Consider the following 22,515-nt stretch of genomic DNA (forward strand, 5'->3'; position numbering starts at 1 on the left):
TCGGATATCGCAATATCCGAATTCGTTTCCGAAACTCATTCGAATGTAAAAATGGCATCCGAATCCGAATCCGATATCCAAAAATTTCAGATAATATCCGATTTTTCGAATTCGGATTTCGACTATCCATTGACACCCCTAATCTAACGTGTTCACTTGCCCCGACTAAAGAAATTGAGTTTTACATAAATCTCAACTTTCAGTGAGAAGGGGGTTTGTAAAAGAAGATAGGATTTGATTCTCTTGGATTGATTGTAATGAATCCTAATAAGATTTATATAGATAATAAGAACAATTTTAAATGGACTTAAACTCTGTTTAAGAAATGGATTGTCTAAAAGAAGGATCTAGCTTGAGGACATGCCAAGTCTTCAAATGATGGGCTGAGGTGATTTTAGTTTAAGCTCATAAAATGAAAGAAAGGACGAAAAGAAGGGAAAATAACTCAGAAGATAATATTTGTGAATAAACGGATAAAAATGCCTCTAGTTATAATTATAATTATTAATATAAAATATCCAAAATACTCTCAATGTATAAAAGTTATTAATTTATCCTAAATATTTCATAAATTACACAAGGTACCCTTGCATTGTTTTTACATTTACCCCTTATGGAAAACATTTACCGAGTAAGATTTCAAATCTTAGTAAAGGTCTTTTGACTTCAAATGTATTGGCAATCCAATATCACATCCCTCTATAAATTAAATGGAAAAAACAGGTTCAAATAAAAAAAAATATTCTTTTTTTGAGGTTTTGAAAATAAGTGGTTATTAAATGCCCAATGGACTTGCAAATTTAAAATTAAAATTTAAGGCGAAGTATATATATATATGGGAAATGTTCAGCAACAAACATTTTGACAAACATTTTGGTAAAACATTTTTCAAAACATGGGTTAGAGGTTTTGGAATGGGCTGATTTTTGGTGAGGATGATCTCTACGGTGAGTAGATCATCATCACCAAAATCAGCCCATTCCAAAACTTCTAACCCTATCAAAAATGGTTTACAAAAAATGGACGGTCCATGATTTTTCAACTTGTAAACTGAGGCTAGAAGTTTTGGAATGAGCTGATTTTTGGTGAGAATGATCTCCTCACTGTAGAGATCATCCTCACAAAAAATCAGCCCATTCCAAAATCTCTAACCCATGTTTTGAAAAATGTTTTGCCAAAATGTTTGTCAAAATGTTTGTTGTTGAACGGACCCTATATATATATTAAATATTTTGGTTTCCATAATTCTTAGAATTTTGTCCTCAATATCCTTGTGATATGAAATCAGGTTTTTAGGTATCAAAAGGTGTAAGATTTGGAATCTTACTAAGTTTGTACGCTTAGCCCTACTCTTAATATAACTATATATATATATATGGGAAATGTTAAGCAACATACATTTTGGCAAAACATTTTTTAAAACATGGGTTAGAAGTTTTGGAATTAGCTGATTTTTGATGAGGATGATCTCTACGGTGAGGAGATCATCATCAACAAAAATCAGCCCATTCCAAAACTTCTAACCCCATCAAAAATGGTTTACAAAAAGTGGATGGTCCACGATTTTTCAACTTGTAAACATGGGGTTAGAAGTTTTGGAATGGGCTGATTTTTGGTGAGGATGATCTCCTCACCGAAGAGATCATCCTCACCAAAAATCAGCCCATTCCAAAACTTTTAACCCATGTAAGACAAAAATGATTGGCTAAAATGTTGGCCCAAATGTTTGGTGCTGAACGGGACCCGATATATATATATATATATATATATATATATATATATAGGGGGGCGTTCAATGGCCAACTTTTTAGCAAACTTTTTGGCAAAACATTTTTGAAAACATGAGTTAGAGGTTTTGGAATGGGCTGATTTTTGGTGAGGATGATCTCTACGGTGAGGAGATCATCATCACCAAAAATCAGCCCATTCCAAAACTTCTAACCCCATCAAAAACAGTTTACAAAAAATGGACGGTCCACGATTTTTCAACTGGTAAACATGGGTTAGAAGTTTTGGAATGGGCTGATTTTTTGTGAGGATGATCTACTCACCGTAGAGATCATCCTCACCAAAAATCAGCCCATTCCAAAACCTCTAACCCATGTTTTGAAAAATGTTTTGCCAAAAAGTTTGCCCTTGAACGCTACCCATATATATATATATATATATATATATATATATATATATATATATATATATATATATATATATATATATATATATATATAGTTTAAAATATTTTGGTTTCCATAATTCTTAGAATTTTGTCCTCAACAACCTCGTGATATGAAATCAGGTTTTTAGGTATCAAAAGGTGTAAGATTTGGAATCTTACTAAGTTTGTACGCTTAGCCTTACTCTTAATATAACTCCCTCTTTCTCTCATCTTTTAGTTTGTGGTAAGAGAAAACTTGTATATTTTAAATATTTTAAGCTAAAATGAAAAGTCTTTCAAAGGTAACGTTTCAAACATGGAGTCCTAGACGGTACATACTTCATAGATGGAGACTTATTTGTCCTTGTATTAACAAATATTACTTTAAGATTCATTTTCCCAAAAAAGAACCCATCACTCATTCGGAAAAAACTTTGTTTGTACTAGCCATCCCGCTTAAAAATTTCGGTAGAACCCTCTCATCTCCTTTGATTTACACGTGGTATTTTTAAGGTAGTATGGTAAATATTGATAAAAATATAAAAGTGTGAAATAAATACAAAACACCACGTGTCTTCGTAATCAAGAGGGTTCATTTTGAAGCAGTTAAGCATTGTGTTCTATCTCTACGGTTTGAAGGTTAAGGCTTGATATATTCCAAACAAATAAAAAAAGGAAAATTACTTCATGAGTGGAGGGATTTCTTTCTAAATATCCCTTAAGTTTTTTTTACAGTAACTTGATAATCCATTTTGTTAACTTTTTTTCTTTCTTAATGCCCTCTCACACCCTTTCAATAGTTGAGATCAATGACTCAACTGTTGAGATCAACGATTATAATTAAATTGTTGATCTAGACGTTCAAACATGAAAAAGTGAGATTTGAATGGTTGATCCAAAGAATGAATCATCAGTCTTGACAATTTGGGTTTAACGTTTTATTGGGATGAGAGGCATTAAGAAAGAAATAATTTACAATTGGATTGTTAAGAATATAGAATACACAAGCCTCAAAAAACTAGATTAATTTCATGAAGCAAACTATGCGAGTTTTGAAAACTTCTTCTAAAACAGCCTAGAATGCGAGTTATGATGTAAATTGTCATGGGTTAGTGTTTCCTCATGTTCCTTTCTCCAAAAGACACATATGTCATTTCCACTACACAAGATAGTAAGCGGAATGCGAGTTGTAATGCAAATTGTCATGGGTTAAGCTAAGGACTTGGATAGATGTATTATAGGCAAGTAGTAAGTGGGCTCCAAGTCTGATTTTGATGCGTAAATTAATGAGGACCTTCTTCAGTCTAGTGCGGTCGTGCCATGACACAGGCACCTGCATGGGACATATAGCCTTCGACATGGTACATGTTGGAGAGTATGTCAATTCTATGCAAGTAGGGCCACATGTACCATTTCTTGAGTGCTGATTACTAGCATCATGATCAACCTTCAAAGAAAAAGGTAACCTTTTGATACATATCTGTTTTGGGCAGCCAAATTAAGGGTTGGAGATCTTCTAGAGTGAGCCCTTCCGTTTGATGGTTATGAAAAATATAGAAAATCAGACCAAGTTGAGTATGATAACAATCAAACGAGAGAAGGGCAAATTGAACATCTTTGGGATTAATTGGTAAGACACCAATTACAAAGCCCAAATTCATCATCTTCAGTAAATGATTTTTATTTTTATGGTTAAAAGCATCTAACATGTTTATTTTTGAACAATTTGCATGAAAAACCACTTGCCCCGACCTATATATGCAATGAAACTGAGTTTACGTAAATCTCTCTGACTCTCATTGAAGAGAGAGGTTTGTGTAATCCATGGGTCCATAAGGCTCAAATAATTCTCTCAAATATCCCTTCTTCCTTTTGGGGTTGCATCCCATGTCCCTGCATAGCTGATCATTGTACCATATGTGCAGGACACCCACACAAGATCTTCGGTAGTACTCGTGAGAGTACTGCTTCATGTATTTTCCCACCGCAACACATCATCTTCCATTTCTTTTACACTTGGCAACTGAAACGTCCCCTTGAGAAGATGTACTAGCCATCGACACCTCATTTCTGACGTATATAGATTTGAAAGACTCCGAATATCCAATTATTGCTAATTGCGGAATTTGAGGATGTATGCATTCTCTGCATTAATATACATATTAGAGTCATATGTTAAATAAAAAACGAATAATATGACATGAAGCTGAATTAAACATTTTGTTTAATAAGACCAAGAAGTAAAACTAATAAACCAATGTGACCTGTAAAGTGGAATTGTCGAGGTTGATGATCCCATTATGTATTTCTGAAAAGTAGGCGATGTGAAAATGTTCTTGAGCTTTACGTCTCCCTTGTACGCAGTGGCAAGGATCACCATATCTGTCTCTAGAGGTGCAACATCTCCATCAATCATCAAACCATCTTTATGGAATTCCTCAGAATGATGCTTCCCTCTCCCACTCTATCCTAGAAGCCATCCGGTACAGTTGAGATCAAACAAGAAGACATTTCTTGCAGGAAATTATGATTTGGTATCATTTTGTACTTCTTTAAGGGAAGTTTCCATCTTATATGACTTTGGACAAATTTTGAAAATACCCATCTCTAAAAATCCATAAATGAAGAGATTAGAAACAAATATATATATATATATATATATATATATATATGGGAGGCGTTCGGAGGCATCAGTTTCATCAGTCAATTTAACAAAAGTAACCCGGCCGTTGGATATTACTAAATCGGACGGTTGAGATTGTTTATTGCGTTTAAATTATAAGTTATAAGTTTTTACAGCGCCATCCCTCGTCTTTTCAGTTATTAGTGTCACCTCCCTGCGTGAAAAACAGCAAAGAGAACTCTGTTCTCTCTCGACTGTTCTCTCTAAACTCTCGTCTGTTCGCTGAAACCCTCCTCTCTCTCTCTCTCTCTCTCGCGAGCGACGCTGAAACCCTCGAACCTCCTCACTCTCACTCTCTCTCGTTGAAACCCTCCTCTCTCTCGCTGCAACTCCATCGACGAAGCACGAACACGAACACCTCCTACACTCTCTCTTGCTCTCGCTGTAATTTCGTCTCACGAGCACGAACGATCTCTCGAGTTACAAATCTCTGTTGATAAAAGGGGCTACACAAGAGTTACAAATAAAAAAGACAAACCCTGTTGATAAAAGGGGCTACACAAGAGTTACAAATCTCTGATCAAATATGATACGTATCCCAATCAAACTTGGGCTGTGAGAAAACCTCGTAATCAGTAGGACCATCCACACTATCAACAGTTTGTATGCCTTCCAACAAAGATGGTTGAAATCCATCACTCTTTGAAGGCAACAATTTATACAATAATAACAGCCCAAGTGTGAATATCGCCTGAATATCGCCCAACAATTCATCAATTTTTTTCGATGAATTCATGTTTTAGTAATTTTATTTCATCATCTGTATTTCTTCATTCATGATTTTATCCTCTCTCTCTCTCACACACACACTGTATTTCTCTCTGTCGTTGTAAATCAGTCGGGGAGGTGGCACTAATAACGCCAAACATGAGGGTGGGCGCTGTAAAAAGCCCATAACTTATAAGTTAAACGAAACCGACAATCTCGGCCGTCCGATTCAACAATATCCAACGGCCGGGTTACTTTTGTTAAAACTACTGTTAAAACTAATGCATCCGAACGCCTCCCTATATATATATATATATATATATATATATATATATATATATATATATATGGGTCCCTATCCGTGGCCAACAGTTTGGCAAACATTTTGGCAAACATTTTTTCAAAACATGGGTTAGAGGTCTTGGAATGGGCTGATTTTTGGTGAGGATGATCTCTACGGTGAGGAGATCATCCTCACCAAAAATCAGCTTATTCCAAAACTTCTAGCCCCATTTTACAAGTTGAAAAATCGTGAACCGTCCATTTTTTGTAAACCATTTTTGATGAGGTTAGAAGTTTTGGAATGGGCTGATTTTTGGTGATGATGATCTCCTCACCATAGAGATCATCCTCACCAAAAATCAGCCCATTCCAAGACCTCTAACCCATGTTTTGAAAAATGTGTTTGCCAAAATGTTTGCCAAACTGTTGGCCATTGATCGCTACCCTATATATATATATGGGGACGGTTCAACAGCCCTAAAGTTTGCCAAGTTTGGTGTCAAACATTTTTCAAAATATGGGTTAGAAGCTTTGGAATGATATATATATATGGGGACGGTTCAGCAGCCCTAAAGTTTGCCAAGTTTGGTGTCAAACATTTTTCAAAATATGGGTTAGAAGCTTTGGAATGAGCTGATTTTTTGTGAGGATGATCTCTATGATGAGGAGATCATCCTCACCAAAAATCAGCCTATTCCAAAACTTCTAACCCCATCAAAAGTGATTTACAAAAAATGTTTGGCACGAAACTTGGCAAACTTTAGGGCTGCCAAACTGCTCCTTATATATATATGGGTCGGTTCCGTAGACACATATTGCGACTCACATTGCGACACACCGTTTTGTCTTATATGGACAAAAATGTTTGGAATGGGCTGATTTTTTGTGAGGATGATCTCTATGGTGAGGCGATCATTCTTGCCAAAAATCAGCTCATTTTGAAACTTCTAGCCCCATGTTTACAAGTTGAAAAATTTTAGACCGTCCAATTTTTGTAAATCAATTTTGATGGGGTTAGAAGTTTTGGAATGGGATGATTTTTTGCCAGGATGATCCCCTCATCACAGAGATCATCCTCACAAAAAATCAGCCCATTCCAAAAAATTTTGCCCATATAAGACAAACGGTGAGTCGTAATGGGGGTCGTAATAACGCCATCATATATATATATATATATATATATATGACAAATCTATGGTAAGAGCGGCCATAAAAATAAAAAAATAAAAAATTGAAAAAAAATAGAGCTCTATTCATAAATTTTATAAAATACAATAATGATCAAAATTCAATAACACTATTACAATTTAAGGTAAGAGTTTACCAAAGGTGAAAGTAGGGTGGCCAAGAGACCAATCATGAGTCCTTCACCAGGCTTATGGACCATAAGCTCCGAAAAACGATTTAGGTATAGAAATGAAAGTGGCATGCCCCATGGGTAGTAATCAGGAATGTTCCAATGTTCAGTCCTATACAGCAATGTACAAGGGTGCTCTACTCCTATAAGCATAAACAATTCAACAAATAGATAGTAAATTTGGTCTATAAATTGGAAAATAAAAGTCATCATTGACCATCGTAAAGAATGTAAAAAAGTCAAATGGTTATTATGATCATGATTCATGATCATTAGTGGTTATGTCATTTATGCATGAAATCGATGACTCACCATTGGCTATCGAGCATTCAACTGAGATGTCTAGTGCTGATTTTTGTAATCCGACGACTGTAATTCACTTTCCTTGGATGAATTTGGTAGCATTAGCATCATCCATGGCAGAATATTTCATTGAGTGTATCACCTCACCATCAAAGGCTTCTGGGCCTTTGTCGGGTGGGAAATCGGGAATGTTTGGAACATTGCTGAACCGTCCGATGCAAAAAATCACAAATTCCACTTGGTAGGTCTTTTTTTAGGGAAACAACATGTTACAACCCTTTGTTCACCAATCATAGTGACATATAGTCTACCAATGGTATGGTACATTAAGTGGAAAATATGTTATTTTATTATGGACCGGGCCTGATTGAGCCCAACCCATTGCTAAAGAGGTTAAGCCAAGTCCGACACAAACGGGTTGGGTTTGGGTTAATTTTTTTTGCCTTATATAAAAACTCCATCCTAGTTGAATAGTGGGTTAGAGTCATTGGTAAATTTTTTATTTTATTATATTTTTAATTATTTTTTATTTTATAAATTCATAAAACTAACTATATATAATAGATTAACTTGGTATGATTTCAACTCTTACTTAGGGTGGTTATTGAGCTCATCTTGTGGCATCCAAATACATGACCCAATGCCAAAGAGTTGCAGAGGAAAAAATTCTATCAACTATGAAAAAAAAATGTTATTTTTCACAGTTGAGTTTTAAAATTTAGGACTGGAAGTTGGGTAGCTGTCCATTTTCAAAACCTAAAAATAAAAAATAAAAAATAAAAAATTGATCTCAGTTTTTCCATGAGGGCTGTGGTGTTGGATTGCCAATGAGCTCAACGACCCTTAGTAAGAGTTAAAATCAAACTAAATTAGTAAGGAAAGTGATTTTTTGTATAATATACATATATATATATATATATATATATATATATATATATATATATATATATGGGAAATGTTCAGCAACAAACATTTTGGCAAAACATTTTTCAAAACATGGGTTAGAGGTTTTGGAATGGGCTGATTTTTGGTGAGGATGATCCCTACGGTGAGGAGATCATCATCACCAAAAATCAGCCCATTCCAAAACTTCTAACCCTATCAAAAATGGTTTACAAAAATTGGCCGGTCCACGATTTTTCAACTTGTAAACTGGGGCTAGAAGTTTTGGAATGGGATGATTTTTGGTGAGGATGATCTCCTCACCGTAGAGATCATCCTCACCAAAAATCAGACCATTCCAAAACCTCTAACCCATGTTTTGAAAAATGTTTTGCCAAAATGTTTGTTGCTGAACGGGACCCTATATATATATATATATATATATATATATATATATATATATATATATAACTGATTAGGCTGGTATAAGTACTGCTAAGCCCAGACCGGCCCAGATGAAATGGACTAGAAATATTTTGGCCGAACCTACTCTTATTCTTCTTGGTCGGGTGGGCCAGATTAGCAGGCCAGGGGATCCAAATGACAGCCCTAGTGAAATCAACCAGATTTTGAAATTTAAATACCTCAGTTGATTGACCAAGGATGTATTGTACAATAACATTCCACTTCCCTCTAGGACTGAAGGGATCACCATTACCACCCCAAAGATTCCATGAAGCCATCTCTTCATCAGATGCATCCTCATATTCAATCCCAATGACATTCGAGTTGAATTTGATGTATCGACGTAATTCGAAGTGATGAGAATAGGATTTGATATACTCCAAGACTTGATTGTGATCAGGATATTCTTCTTCCACCAAAGAAGGCCATCGGAAATCCGAAAACTGATATTCTTGTTTAGGAGTCTGGAGTTTAGTAGTCTCCTACTGTTTGAGTCCAGATTCCTCCAATGTCCATTTGCGCTTCAAAGACGATTGGATCAAAACCATTCTCCAACGTGTACTTACAAGCAAGGAGGCCACTGATTCCAGCTCCAATTATCGCTACTCCTCTCGCCACTGATAAATCAGTGGGGCATTTTCACACACACTTTTGTCTTATAATTTTTATGAGTTGTGGAGATTATTTATTAAAATAGAGATTGCAAAATTTTGTTTAATTAGCTAGAGTGCTTGTCACATTTGAAGACTAAACTATAATCAGGCCTTTGTTATCTTTCATGGGTGCAATGTATTAAGTGAGGGAAGAATTAAATGTCTCTTGTCCCATCTTTAACCGTTTCTACTACTTTTGATGGATGACCCAAATGTGATCCTTATCTGGCTAAAATTATCCTTGTCTTTTCTAATTTCCAACTACCTAACATGATTTTCCTCTGGATTAGTACATGTTTGAGAATCCCTAGGGACATCTTTCCATTCAAGTTGTATGTTTGGCAAAAATAAGCTTGATTGAATCCTAAACTCAAATTTTGGGACTAAGTGAGGTAGGCCTATACTCAGGCCAAACGGATTATAGATTTGGGTATGTATTGGATTTTTTTGAATTTTATAAATTTAAATTCATGCATATGTTAAAAGTCATTTGATATTGTTTTTCATAAAAATAGAAAGAAAATGTTCTCTCGAGTGTGCGAATTTTATTTGGTTAAATCTTGATTTAGGATTCCAACAAGAAACTGCCCATCTCAGAGTGGATATTTTCGAGGGCAATTTGAACTTATTGTTGTTCTTTAGAAATTTTAAATATCATATATCATGCAGATTCAACCTAAATTACATTTATTTTTTGGTTTTCATTCACGAGATTGCCCAGTTACATGGACTTCACACATCTATTTTTTAGTGATAGTGACATGGTTTACCTTGGTCAAACTTTGCACAAGTAATGCAAACCATCCCCAATCTAATGGTAAAACCAAGGTGATAAACCAATGTCTCAAGACTTACCTATGATGTTTCGTTGGAATCCAGCCGAAAACCGAGGTTACATGGCTTTTGAGTGCCGACTGGTGGTATAATACTACTTTTCACTAGTCAATCTATATGACTCGATTTGTAGCCGTACATGGTTGTCCTTCCCCAAAAGAGTTCATGCATCAATAAAAATACCAGCTGATTTTGTTCAGCTGACACCAAATTTTACCTGTAAACATGGATTCAGATTGAGAGTGTAGACACGCATGTTGAAATGGATGAGTACAAAGACTACAAAGGAAACTAAAAAAATAAGTGCATCCATGAAATCTTGGAGAAGCCCAACTTAATATAAAATACAAGACAAAAAAAAAATCAATTGCAATGGTTTTGTTATGTGCCTAGAAGGGAAATGGTGGCACCATAAGGCATGGATTGAAGGCTAAAAAACAGTGAAAATTAAGCTAGAAAGGACATGAATAGATGTATTAATAAAGGGTTTGAAGACACTTTACCAGAATATATATGGCTCTTGATAGAAACCGATGGAACAAAATTAATGTAGCCAACCTCAAATAGTTGGGAAGAGAAACTGTTAACAATGACAGACAATACTGTAAGGCTTCAATTACACCAAAATAGGGGGTTGAACTTGTAGTTTGTGAGGTCTTCACCAATCCAGCAAAAATATTGCAGCAAATCCAGGCAATATGGTTTATTTATGCACCTTGCCCTACATCATTAGCAGGAAGGAAGCTCATCATAAATATAAGTTGAAACCGCGACCACCACAAATCCCAAGATTCGAAGAAGGGTTCCAAAATAACATAGTGTGTTTTGATCACTAATACATTGAATCAATCAATTACTTAACAGAAATACATCAAATCACATCTGGCCACCATGCATCTGGTGGAACCAATGCAACCAAATGGATAATGAGACAGACAGACGGAAAAATTCAGATAAAAATTAGAGACTCAAATAGCAAAAAGATGAAAAGTCATGTAGTAGTTACAACTAGCTTTGAGTAGCCAAGTATCAATTGAGAGGACAATGTTACCTTCCAAGGAAATTTTCCTTAAAGCTTGCTGATATTCCTTTTAGTGAGGCTACCCATTGCTTTTGCTTTTTCTCTGAGCACAAACTTCTGTGTCTTTCCTGTTGAAGTCTTTGGTAGATCCTCGAAAACTACTGTTCGAGGAGCCATATAATGCGGCAAGTGACCCCGGCAAAACTTGATTATCTCTTCAGCATTGGCATTGCAACCTTCCTTCAACTTCACAAATGCACAAGGTGTCTCTCCCCAATGATCATCTGGCTTCCCTACAACAGCGGCCTCAAGAACTGCTGGATGACTAAAAAGAACAGATTCCACCTCAATCGTACTTATATTCTCTCCCCCGGAAATAATAATGTCCTTTGAGCGGTCTTTGAGCTCTATGTAACCATCCGGATGTTTCACACCGAGGTCCCCACTTCGAAACCACCCATATTTGAAAGCTTCCTCTGTTGCCTTCGAATTTTTAAGGTACCCACTCATCACAGTGTTGCCTCTAAACATAACCTCACCCATGGTTTTTGCGTCCGCGGGTACACTTTTCATTGTAACGGGATCTTTTATGTCAATCTCTTCCATTCCAAGATGGTGAAGTCCTTGGCGGGACTTAATCTTTGCCCGTTCATCTGGGGGCAAGGAATCCCACTCAGGCTTCCATGTGCAAACAGTCCCGGGACCGTAGGTTTCTGTCAGGCCGTACGCGTGAGTTACAGCAAAACCCAATTCCTCCATTCCGAACAAGACCTGGGGAGGGGGTGGTGCAGCACCGGTCATTATTCCCACCTTGAATGGAAGTTGTCTCCTGTCTTTGGGTGTTGCATTCAAGATCATGTTCAAGACAGTGGGTGCACCACCCATGTGGGTCACCTTGTGAAGAGCAATGCTATCAAATATGCTCTTCGCAGAGATGTTTCTGAGGCAGACATTTGTGCCACCCTGAGCTGCCACCCCCCACGTGAGGCACCACCCATTGCAGTGGAACATGGGAACAGTCCATAGGTACACGGGCATTGGACCCATACTATTGAGAAGAACCGCTGCAAAAGAATTGAGATAGGCACCTCTGTGGCTGTAAACAACTCCTTTGGGACTCGATGTTGTGCCAGAAGTATAATTTAGTGAGATTGGGTCCCATTCATCTTTTGGCCTTCTAATCTCAAATTCAGACCGTCCTGTTGCAAGGAGACTTTCGTATTCCAAGTTTGCCAAAGTGGAGTTGGTGTTGCTAATGACGGGGGATGGTTCATTAAATTCGGGGATTAGGACCAAGAGAGGTAACTTGGTCTCTGTCTTGGAGAGAAGGTCAAACGCTCCATGGGCAACCTCAACTAACTGGTAGTCCACAAAGATGACCTTGGCCTCGGAATGTCGCAAGAGGACTGACACCATGGCTGAGTCATGCCGTACATTAAGTGTACAAAGAACAGCTCCGGCCATTGGAACACCAAAATGTAGCTCATACATTGCTGGGATATTTGGGGCCAGTGTAGCAACCTACTTGAATAATTACAAGTTAATGAGAGTGAGGCCTCAGTGAAGCACAATTCAGTAATGTAAGTGAATAAAGAAGCTAAATATTTGACTTAAAAGGTGAATTGTGATGCTTGAATAAAAACTAGTGAATCCATTCTAGGATTTTCACCTTATTGACATCATTTGAGAGGGGAATCATACCTTGATTAGCTGGAGAACATGTATGTGTATCAGGATTGTTAGAATATTCTGTGACCATTCTGTTATGTTCGAAGAACAATTTTGTTTTGTTGGTAAGAAATGCAGTGCTTTACAGCATCTCGACATCTACTTCACTAATTTCTTTTCTTTCTACTATTGTGCCAATAAAAGATACTAAATAGAAAGCTAATTATAAGAAAGATGAAGATAAAAATGTTAATTGAAGAAAATAAGTCTTGCATCAGTAATCATTCCACACTGGATTTTACAAGAAAAATCGTTGAGTGAAGCAAGGGGTTAAGGTGTAGAGATTACAAAATGTGGGTTTTGTAAATTCCATTATAGATGTAACTACTTTAAAAAACGATGTTGTAAAACGTATTATTTCCTGCATCAGCATCTTGATCCATTTCTTAGCTTAGCGACAATGGTCCCATATACAACGGATCAAAACCAGTGGAAGGAGTCTCAATTGAATATGGCATCGGGAGGAGGATGGTGTGCCAACCAAAAATAAGACTCAAATCAACTTGCGCCATTATCCAGTGGAACATGAACTGCTCAAAAGTACTCCAAATAAAAAGAAATCCCCATGGGAACTATTAACGCACACACCCATATCCACATGCGCACACACTTGGACACATGCACGCACGCATGCCCACACACACACAAATGAAGCTCGGAATGAAGGGGGGTGGATGAAATGCCAATAATGGCAATGGACCCACAGTCTTGGTCCATTTCCGACAATCTCTAGTCTTCATTCAACCCACATTCTCTAGTCACCATTCAAAGGATTGATGAGAGGACTTCAACATGGGATATTAAACAGGGAAACAATGTCTCTGCCATTCAGGTTCAAGGTTCCAAGTCAAAATAGAGGAGGAAAAAGTAAAAGCATATTGACCTTCAATCCATTGTTAGAAATTTGGCGAATAATAAACCATTTTTTTTCAAATTTTAGGGGGAAAAGGTATTATATTGTTGAACCTTTCACATATTCGATACAAATCCCATATCTTTAGAGCTGGCATACTAGTATATTCACAGATTATGCTTGTATTACAAAATATTTATCAGAAAACACTTTCTAAAATAAAATCAACTTTTGAAAAAAAAAATGAATGACAATCCCAAATTATACATTCAATTTTCTCATATTGTTATTTTTTTTTTCATATACCAAATTGCTAACAATCTCTTACTCCAAGGATGGGAAAGAAGAGCTAAATTGCACCTTTTGGCTCAAAATCAACAAAAATGAAAAGAAGGTGATCAGACAAGTTTACAAAAAAGCTTAATTACATTGACATGGGTTCCATATTTACAAAACTAGTTCACTCAGTTACCAGGAAACAAACTACATATCTTGCACAATTTTTAATTTTCATTCTCAAAATATCAAACTGGATTCAAAAATCGTAAATGGAGGAGGCAAGATAACTTGGTACACCTAATCAAATATACGACTCTGAAAGAACTTCATGGAATAAATAACTAAACATAATAAAAGAAAGACCGCCCCCCTCCCCCCCTAAAAGAAAAAAAAGTTCTCTATTTCAGCTAAGAATAAAATAGATGAAATTGGATAACAACTCACAAATTAAGGTAACAAACACCAGGAACACATGATCTCATAACCACAAAATCAAACAAAGGAAATATAACTAATAAAAACACAAAAATCAAACACCACCCAGATTAACAAAAAAGAGGAACTCTTCAAATCAACATAAAAAATTATATAACCCTAAAAAATAAATAAATAAACAAACATCCCAGAAAGAAGAAAAAAAAAAAACAGGGGAATTTGTCAAATATGGGAACAGAGGATCGAATACTGGTAATCAATAAACAACCCATAAAAGAAAAACCAGAATAAATTAAGGAAAACTCAAACTCACGACGTCCCCACGAGAAATCCCCAACTGGGTTAGAGCAGAAGCGAGTCTGAGACATCGTTCAAGCGTTTGTTTCCATGTATACTTCACAGTACCATAAACAACAGAGGATCTATCTCTGTAAACGATCGCTGATCGCTCTAAGAAGCTTATGGGTGTCAAGGGAACATAGTTCGCCGAGCATCGAACGATACCCTCCATTGATTTCACGAACTACGACTTGGGTTCTCTGCAAATTGCCAAAACGATTCAGATTTTATAATCGAATATGCTCCAGTAACATTAAAATTGACATCGTTTAGGATATTGCTGACGTGGATGTGTCTGTAGAATCATAGATGTTTTTCATCGAGATACGAGTTAGAAGCATCAATGGTTCTGTGCACACCAATGCCCCAAACGATGTCAATTTCTAAATACAGACGTGGAACAATTCGTTTGCATGGATATGGAAATTAAGATGTTCACGGGATAATGATTGATGATCTGGGTTGGTGATGACATTTCCAATCATGGTTTTAAAAATAGTTTGGACACGTCTCCTATTTTTTGGGTCGGATAATATTTTGATTTTGATAATATTTTTCAATATTCGGATGATACAAATAAAATAAGACAAGACAGTGTAGAACATAATTAACTCACGAGTTAAACGAGACGTATCGGACGAGATTTTCATAATCTCGTCCGAGTTAACCGATACAAATGAGTTAAAACCTCAACCCTCTATTCTTGCACCTCCAAATTGATTTTTTTTTAATTTTATATTTTTTTGAATTTATTTTTTAATAGGAATCATTTTTGAATTTTTCAAATTTTTTAAATGATTAAAAGTCATTGTCTTAATGTTGAACGAGACGAGACATATCGTTCGAGTCAATTCGATATCAAAATTGAATAAGACGAGACGTTATACTGAGTTTAAAAACCATGGTCCTGTCAAATATGGCTATGAAACTTGGATTGAACTTGTCTTATGGACTGATTGATGGACTAGGTCCTATTCTTCTACCAACGGGGATATGTTTCAAAAAAAAAAAAAAAAAAAAAAAGAATTATCTTTATCTAATCTTGCCCTAAGAGAATATGATGCATTATATTACGATGCATGAAATACATTATATTATTTTTAATGTATCTCATCACAAAAGGAAAGTTGTGATGGAAAAATAAAATATTTAGTAATATATATTAAGATATTCCACATTAAGAATTATAGTAAGCTATTTTCTATATCTTGATTGAAGTAATTTTCGTAAATACCTTAATAGGAATCATGTAATATTCATCCAAGAATTATCAATAAATTAAATTGACACTTACAACTCATTTCTAGATAATCTTACAGACGAGGATTATTCTAAAATGGCAACCGGCAAGCCTAACTAAGTGACTTGACAAACCAAGTTACATAGGTCCCATTTAAACCATAAGTTGGGCGGCATTATCTTGGGATATTAGAACTTTCTAACGGTAATATAAAGTGATGATGAGGTGTACAATCATACACTGAAAAGTCACATTTTCCGAATTAAGATTCTCCACTCACAAATTTTGCATCAATCCCTTAGTCTATATTTCTTTCTCATTTCATTTGTTTGACAAAAGCTGGCCAACATTATTAGATCCTAAAAGTACACAATGAGATTATTAGTGATGTAGTTATTTAGTTGGAGTGTTTATTGTAAGGACATCAGTACAAACATTCACCAAATTTAAGGGATACTTTTGTAAGAAACATTTCATTATTACCGCATCATGATTCTTTGTTTTTAAATGATGAGTCCGATTAGTAGGAGTGAGGCAATTAATCTCTTAGAACATCATATCTCGTCCATATCCCTCTGGTACAGACAATACCCCCACAAACCAAAACTCATCAAATTTTGTTTACCTAGTTAGAGTAATTGGATTGTAAAAATACCATCATGGATTTTAACGTAAGGAGATCTTTTAAACAAGGTGGTTACATGGCTGACTCAATATAAGTTGAGGCGTGGAAATTTTCAACTTGAATAATATTAAAGTCTTATGATTTTTTTAATTAATTAATTATTATTTTTATTTTTTCTTTGAGAGTTTTTTTTTTTTTTTTGGAAAGACCTTCCAACATAAGTGTTTAATGGTAATTATTTTTTAGGGATCTCCTCACAAAGTGGGAGGGTTGTTGAGCTTACCTTGTGTCATAAAAAACATGATCTCATTCCCCTAGATATGTAGGGGACAAAACTCTATGAATTTTATAAAACAAACAAATTCAAAAAAAAAAAAAAAAATTTATCCTTAAATCTTGGAGTTTGGTGGGATTTACTAGCAAGCAATCCTTTTCAAAACGTTGGATCAAGATTCAAGATCATAAAAAAATATTTCTTTTATCTAAGGATATGTTTGATTACAGAGAAAATATTACTTAACAAGTCATTTTTCAAGCAAATCTCTTTTTTTTCTTATACGAATCTTATCACCATGTGAGAGGGGGTTAAGAGTTTAAATTTTTTTGGGAGGCCTTCTCTTAGTGGTTGCCTTAATCGCCTTATAGTTGATTTCTCCTTAGGTGGTTAATATAATGAGTGCTGATATTCGAACTAGAAAGTCTTCATTTGATCAATACTTGATTGACATGGCATGAACATAGAATCATAGATCTGTTTCTTTGGGATATACAACTGTAAATCCTCGTAAAAGTTTGCAGTTGTGTGTCCCAAAGAAATGGATAAATGATTAGTAATCCATGTCACGATCAGCCGAATATCAATGGGAGTGAAGGTTTTTAATTAGTAAATTATTATTCTAATATAATTTGTGGAATCTGTCATTATGAAGCATACGACCGCAAAGAAAAGGACGGATTCCTGACATGAAAAGGAAAGATACTACTACAAAATAGGTAGAGTGCGTGGTTCGGTCGATCGCATTTCTCCAAAACCATCTTTCCAGTGGAGCACACATGGATTGATTGGTGTTCTTTTCTCTGCCTAATATCCAGTGAAGAATAGTTTTGATAGCTACTGTTGCCGCCCCAACTTTTGCTAATGCCTCACCAATTAATATGTAAATCAGTAGAGAATTTCACCAGTTGGTGTGGCGTTGGCAAAAGTTGGTGTGGCAATAGCAACTCTCATTAATTTTACATAATTCTTTTTATTTTTTCGATAACCTATGCGAAAAAGATATTGGATGATTATCTCTAGGTATTCTTGGGCTTATCCAATGATCTGAACATAGGGATGACTGTTACCTCGGGCATAATGTGCTTATATATTCAATTCAAAGATCCATAAATTTAAGATTGTCAATGGGCCCTAGCCCAACCCTAAAATGGTGATTTTTTACGCTCAGTGAGATTATTTTATTTTATTTTTCTTTTGTTTTTTTTATTTGTTTATAGTGATTATGAGTTGTGATACGGTTTTCCTTAGTCAATTTGGAAGGAATATATCATTTAAAATACACCAAACTTTGGAATGATTTTTTGCTCACAGCCCAACAGCCCTTCGACATGTGGTGCAAATGACATCAACAACAGAGAGAGAATTTCTCTCTCCTCCCTGTAGGTCCTCTCCCCAAAAATTTCAATTTTAAGATTTAAAATCTTGAAATCGATCATTGAGAGCACATGAATAATCACATTGTCAATTTAACATCACAGTCTCTAGATTTTATGAAAAAAAAATTTTAAAATATATTTTTCAAACTTGATCCATAGAATTGAAAATAGATGGCTACCGAGTATTAAAATTAAAAATTAAAATTCAATGGCAATTTTTATATAGAATTACGTCCTCTACGTGGCATCGGATCATGCTTTTAAATGCCACAAGGTGATCCGATTAGGAATTTTTGGTTTTCCACCCTGGACAAGAGAGAAATTTCATCTCTTATGGTTGATGTCATTTGCGCAATATTTTCTATCAGTGGGGGCTAAATGTTAACGATAGTTGATCGATAATCTTGGATTTCTTATATGTCAATGTTAGACTTGTCATTGCTTAGTTGCAAAATAATGGATTTTTAACAAGTTGAACCGTAAAATATAAGTCATTCAAAGACCATTCATTATTGAGGTAGATTGACTAGAGACGTGGGTATTTAATACTAATTATTATAATTTATTTTCTATTTATATTTTAAAATATTATTTTTATATCTCCATCTCTATAGAATGTATGATATTTTCTAATATTTAAGGTACATAGTGGCGGCAATATCCACCTCTATGAATCTATTTTGATTTTTAAATAATAAAAAAAGTAAATGTTAAATAAATCTATGATGTAGATTTATAAAAGATGTGGGTCTTGTAAATACAAAAACTTGTACTATCTTGGGATCTGTGATGATGTCTCGCGATCTCTACTGTTTGTGATCTTGGATGTGCTTGCAACAACACCTCTTCGATACCTAAGTCAGGACTTAATACAAAAAATAGTATTTCCTATTTTTTTTAGAGAAAATTTCATACCTTTTAGCATCTTGCACCTCTGTATTTGTAGGGACTTCTTCCCTTAAATCTTCCTGGATTTCCGTTGGGCGGTTCCATTCTGTTAAGGGCTTCCTTTGATTCCTGCTAATGCGGTTAAACTCCTTATTTTAAGGGATTTGAAAGTCCCGAACTTCAAACATAGACCTTCAAAATTTGGTTGAAAGCACCGATCAACCTTTTTCCCCCTTCTGATATTCGGACGCTCTGCTATGCTAGATCGTCTCGTGATTACCATGTGTCACTTTTTCCAAAAATATCTTCCACAGGTCCCACCCCATATTTTGTTAAGAAAGAAAAACACTTACCTTATTAAGTTAATAAGAAAGTTTCCTAACCATGTTCTTAAAGTTTTTTTCTTTGAATCTCAATTTTTTCATGAAATCTAAAAGTTTGTGGTGTTGGATTGTCAATGTGATAATCCACGTGCACCTAAAAAGCCTTAATATAATTTCAAATCTTACTTAAGGTAGTAGGACTAGTATGGTTTAGGAAGAAAGGTTTGTTAAGTAACAAACTTGAAAAAGGAGTTTTTTTTAATTAAATGCAACAGGTAGGTCAGCCTAGTAAAATGATTTGGGGTCCATTAATTCCAAGGTTTGCTGGATATCTAATTGGATAAATTAAGGTCCCCTTGGAGTTGTCAGATCGCCGAAGGGACTTTATTTTTTTTGTATAAAAATACAACAATGAGGCCTGTTGGTTAATTTATGGTCCATTTTCAAAATTTAGTGGGGGTATAGCCCTCATTGGGCCCTATACAGCTCCGCCCGTGTCAAATGGCTGTCAGAACTGTGAGCAAAAAAGCACTCCCAAACTTTGCATGATTAATGCACACCATCCCTAATCTGATGGTAATACTAAGGTGATAAACGATGTCTTGAGAGTTACAAATCCCAAAATCTATGTTTAATGGCCTTCATGGGCCGACTGATCGATCGTATAACACTACTTTTCACAAGTGTTGAACACACTGTCCAACGCCGACAGTCCATCATTTTTCACAAAAAAAAAAAAAAAAAATACTGGAGCTGACACCAAATTTGGATTCAGATTGGAAATAAGTGAATCCATCAAAATCTTGGAGGAGCCCATCTTAATATAGAATAAGAAAATCAATTACGGTTTAGGTATGTGCATCAAAGAAGGTGTGGTTTGAAAGTTTGAAAACAGAGAAAATTAAGTTAAAAAAGATGGGAGTAGATGTATTAATGAAGGATAACGTTGAAGTAACATTGAAGATCTTGATGAAAACATCTATGATTTTGATACACATCCACGTCAAAAATGTCTCTCATGAGGTACATTTCAATGTTACTCCAACACGACCCATAAGTAAATAATTGGAAAGGGATATTATTAGCAGTGACAAATGACAGGGTTACCAAAAATAAAACTTCAATTACATCAAAATTAAGCAACCACACGGATAATGAGACAGATAGAAGAAGCATAAATTACACTATAATTTCATAAAAATTAGAGTGCTGATTTTCTAACAAGAAAGTCTTTACCCGGTCAATACTCGGCTAATGTGGTGTGGACACGGAACCATAGGCCTTTTTCCTAGGGTTACACAATTGCATATCTTTATGGGATATCCAGTTGTGTATTCCGAGGAAAAAGATCTCTGGTTCCATGTCCATGCCACATCGAGTATTGCTAGAGTGAAGACTTTCTATGTTAGAAAATCATTATTCTAAAAAATAAGAGTCCTGATTATATGACTCACTAAGTGGCATACTCAATCGACTCCTTGACATGGACAAGTTCGGGAAATGTATATATGTATGTCCCGAGAAACACGGCTCCCTCGGAATACACTTTTTTTATGGGGAAGTGCAATCATGTATCCCAAGGTGTACAGATCTACGGTTCCCAAACTTGCCATGTCAAGGAGTCGATTGACAGAAGGTAACTTAGTTTCTGTCTTGGATAGAAGGTCAAGTGCTCCATGGGCAACGTCAAGTAACTGGTAATCCACAAAGATGACCTTGGCCTCCGACTGTCGCAAGAGGACCCGACACCATAGATGAATCATGCTGCACATTAAGTGCACGAAGAACAGCTCCAGCCATTGGGACACCAAAATGTAACTTGTACATTGCTGGGATATTTGGAGCCAGTGCAGCGACCTACTCGAAATAATTACAACGTAATAAGAGTGAGCCCAATTCAGCAATGCAAAGTGAATAAAAACTTCTAGGCGTATCGCCCGAGGGAATTATATTTGACTTAAAAAAGTGAACTGTGATGCTTTTGATTAAAGACTAGTGATCACAATTCTGTTATATATGTTTGATCAAGTAGAACCGTTCATGTCTTGGTAAAAGCTCGAATTTTGTTTTGTTGGTAATTAGAAGTGCAGTGTAGTGCTTCACATAATAATAAGAAAAGAAATCTTACATCAGTAATCATTCCACACTGTATTTTACAAGAAATACTGTTTTGTGAAGCAAGGGGTCAAGGTGCAGATTACAAAATGTGGGTTTTGTAGATAATTCCAAGCAAACCAGTATCGCTTTTCAGATACCTACGCTTCCTTCTTGTAGTGGGGGCTTGATCATATGACATTGGGGAGATAATTCAAGGGTTTTTTTTGCTTAGAAGTCGAACAAAATGGAGTGGTCATTTCTCATAACTCTAAGGAAGAAGACCTAATTCATGTGTCGTCAATTTAAAAACATAGGTTACATCAAATATTCACCAAAATGGTTACATGCCTCTTTCATCTCACTCTTCTTTAATAAATTAATGCAAAATAATCTCATTACCCTCGTTTTCAACTTGAAATCAAAATCCATTTGATTTCTCTTTCCAAAATTGATGGGTAAAATTTTAGAAAAATTACTTAATAGTCCTTAATGCTAACTTTTCTTTCAATTTAGTCATTAACTTTTGTGGGTTCTCAAAATAGACTATTTAGTAAATTTTCTTTTCTAAAGAGTCTATGAACCCTACACTAGATATTTTTCATGATTGAAATGTCAAATTTTTCCTAACCTTTCAAACTCATCATTTTCATCCTTACATATTGGATTTTCAGCATCCCAATCGAGTTTTAGAGACTTCATTCCTATGAAAAAG

General features: G+C 35.5%; 1 protein-coding gene and 1 pseudogene across 3 annotated transcripts; both read right to left on the reverse strand.

The window, feature by feature from the left end:
* Window positions 1-3,752: 3,752 nt before the first annotated feature.
* Window positions 3,753-9,474, reverse strand: LOC147407659 (putative flavin-containing monooxygenase 1; annotated as a pseudogene). Its single transcript, XR_015175723.1, has 5 exons — window positions 9,015-9,474; window positions 7,498-7,735; window positions 7,153-7,328; window positions 4,420-4,762; window positions 3,753-4,300 (listed from the first exon to the last, which is right to left on the reverse strand). The product of XR_015175723.1 is annotated as a putative flavin-containing monooxygenase 1 (transcript).
* Window positions 9,475-10,372: 898 nt separating this feature from the next.
* LOC147407660 (butanoate--CoA ligase AAE1-like) lies at window positions 10,373-15,233 on the reverse strand. 2 transcript variants are annotated; one of them, XM_086436324.1, is made up of 3 exons: window positions 14,952-15,233; window positions 11,374-12,864; window positions 10,373-10,539 (listed from the first exon to the last, which is right to left on the reverse strand). In XM_086436324.1, the coding sequence occupies exons 1-2, from the start codon at window positions 15,147-15,149 to the stop codon at window positions 11,392-11,394; spliced, it is 1,671 nt and encodes a 556-aa protein (XP_086292450.1). In that variant the 5' UTR covers window positions 15,150-15,233; the 3' UTR covers window positions 10,373-10,539; window positions 11,374-11,391. The 2 variants fall into 2 exon arrangements, with proteins under 2 accessions (XP_086292450.1, XP_086292449.1); XM_086436323.1 differs by lacking the exon at window positions 10,373-10,539 and adding an exon at window positions 10,770-11,043.
* Window positions 15,234-22,515: the final 7,282 nt, after the last annotated feature.

Source organism: Akebia trifoliata, chromosome 3 (genome assembly GCF_017979445.1).
Source record: "Akebia trifoliata isolate Shusen 1 chromosome 3, ASM1797944v1, whole genome shotgun sequence".
Lineage (NCBI taxonomy): Eukaryota > Viridiplantae > Streptophyta > Magnoliopsida > Ranunculales > Lardizabalaceae > Akebia > Akebia trifoliata.

What these genes read in the sequence shown, in the direction of transcription:
- LOC147407660 (XM_086436324.1), bottom strand. Translation starts at nt 15,149, where the DNA reads ATGGAGGGTATCGTTCGATGCTCGGCGAACTATGTTCCCTTGACACCC. An exon ending in GGATTTCTCGTGGGGACGTC is followed by an intron (nt 12,865 to 14,951) that starts GTGAGTTTGAGT and finishes TTATTCAAGTAG; the next exon opens with GTTGCTACACTGGCCCCAAA.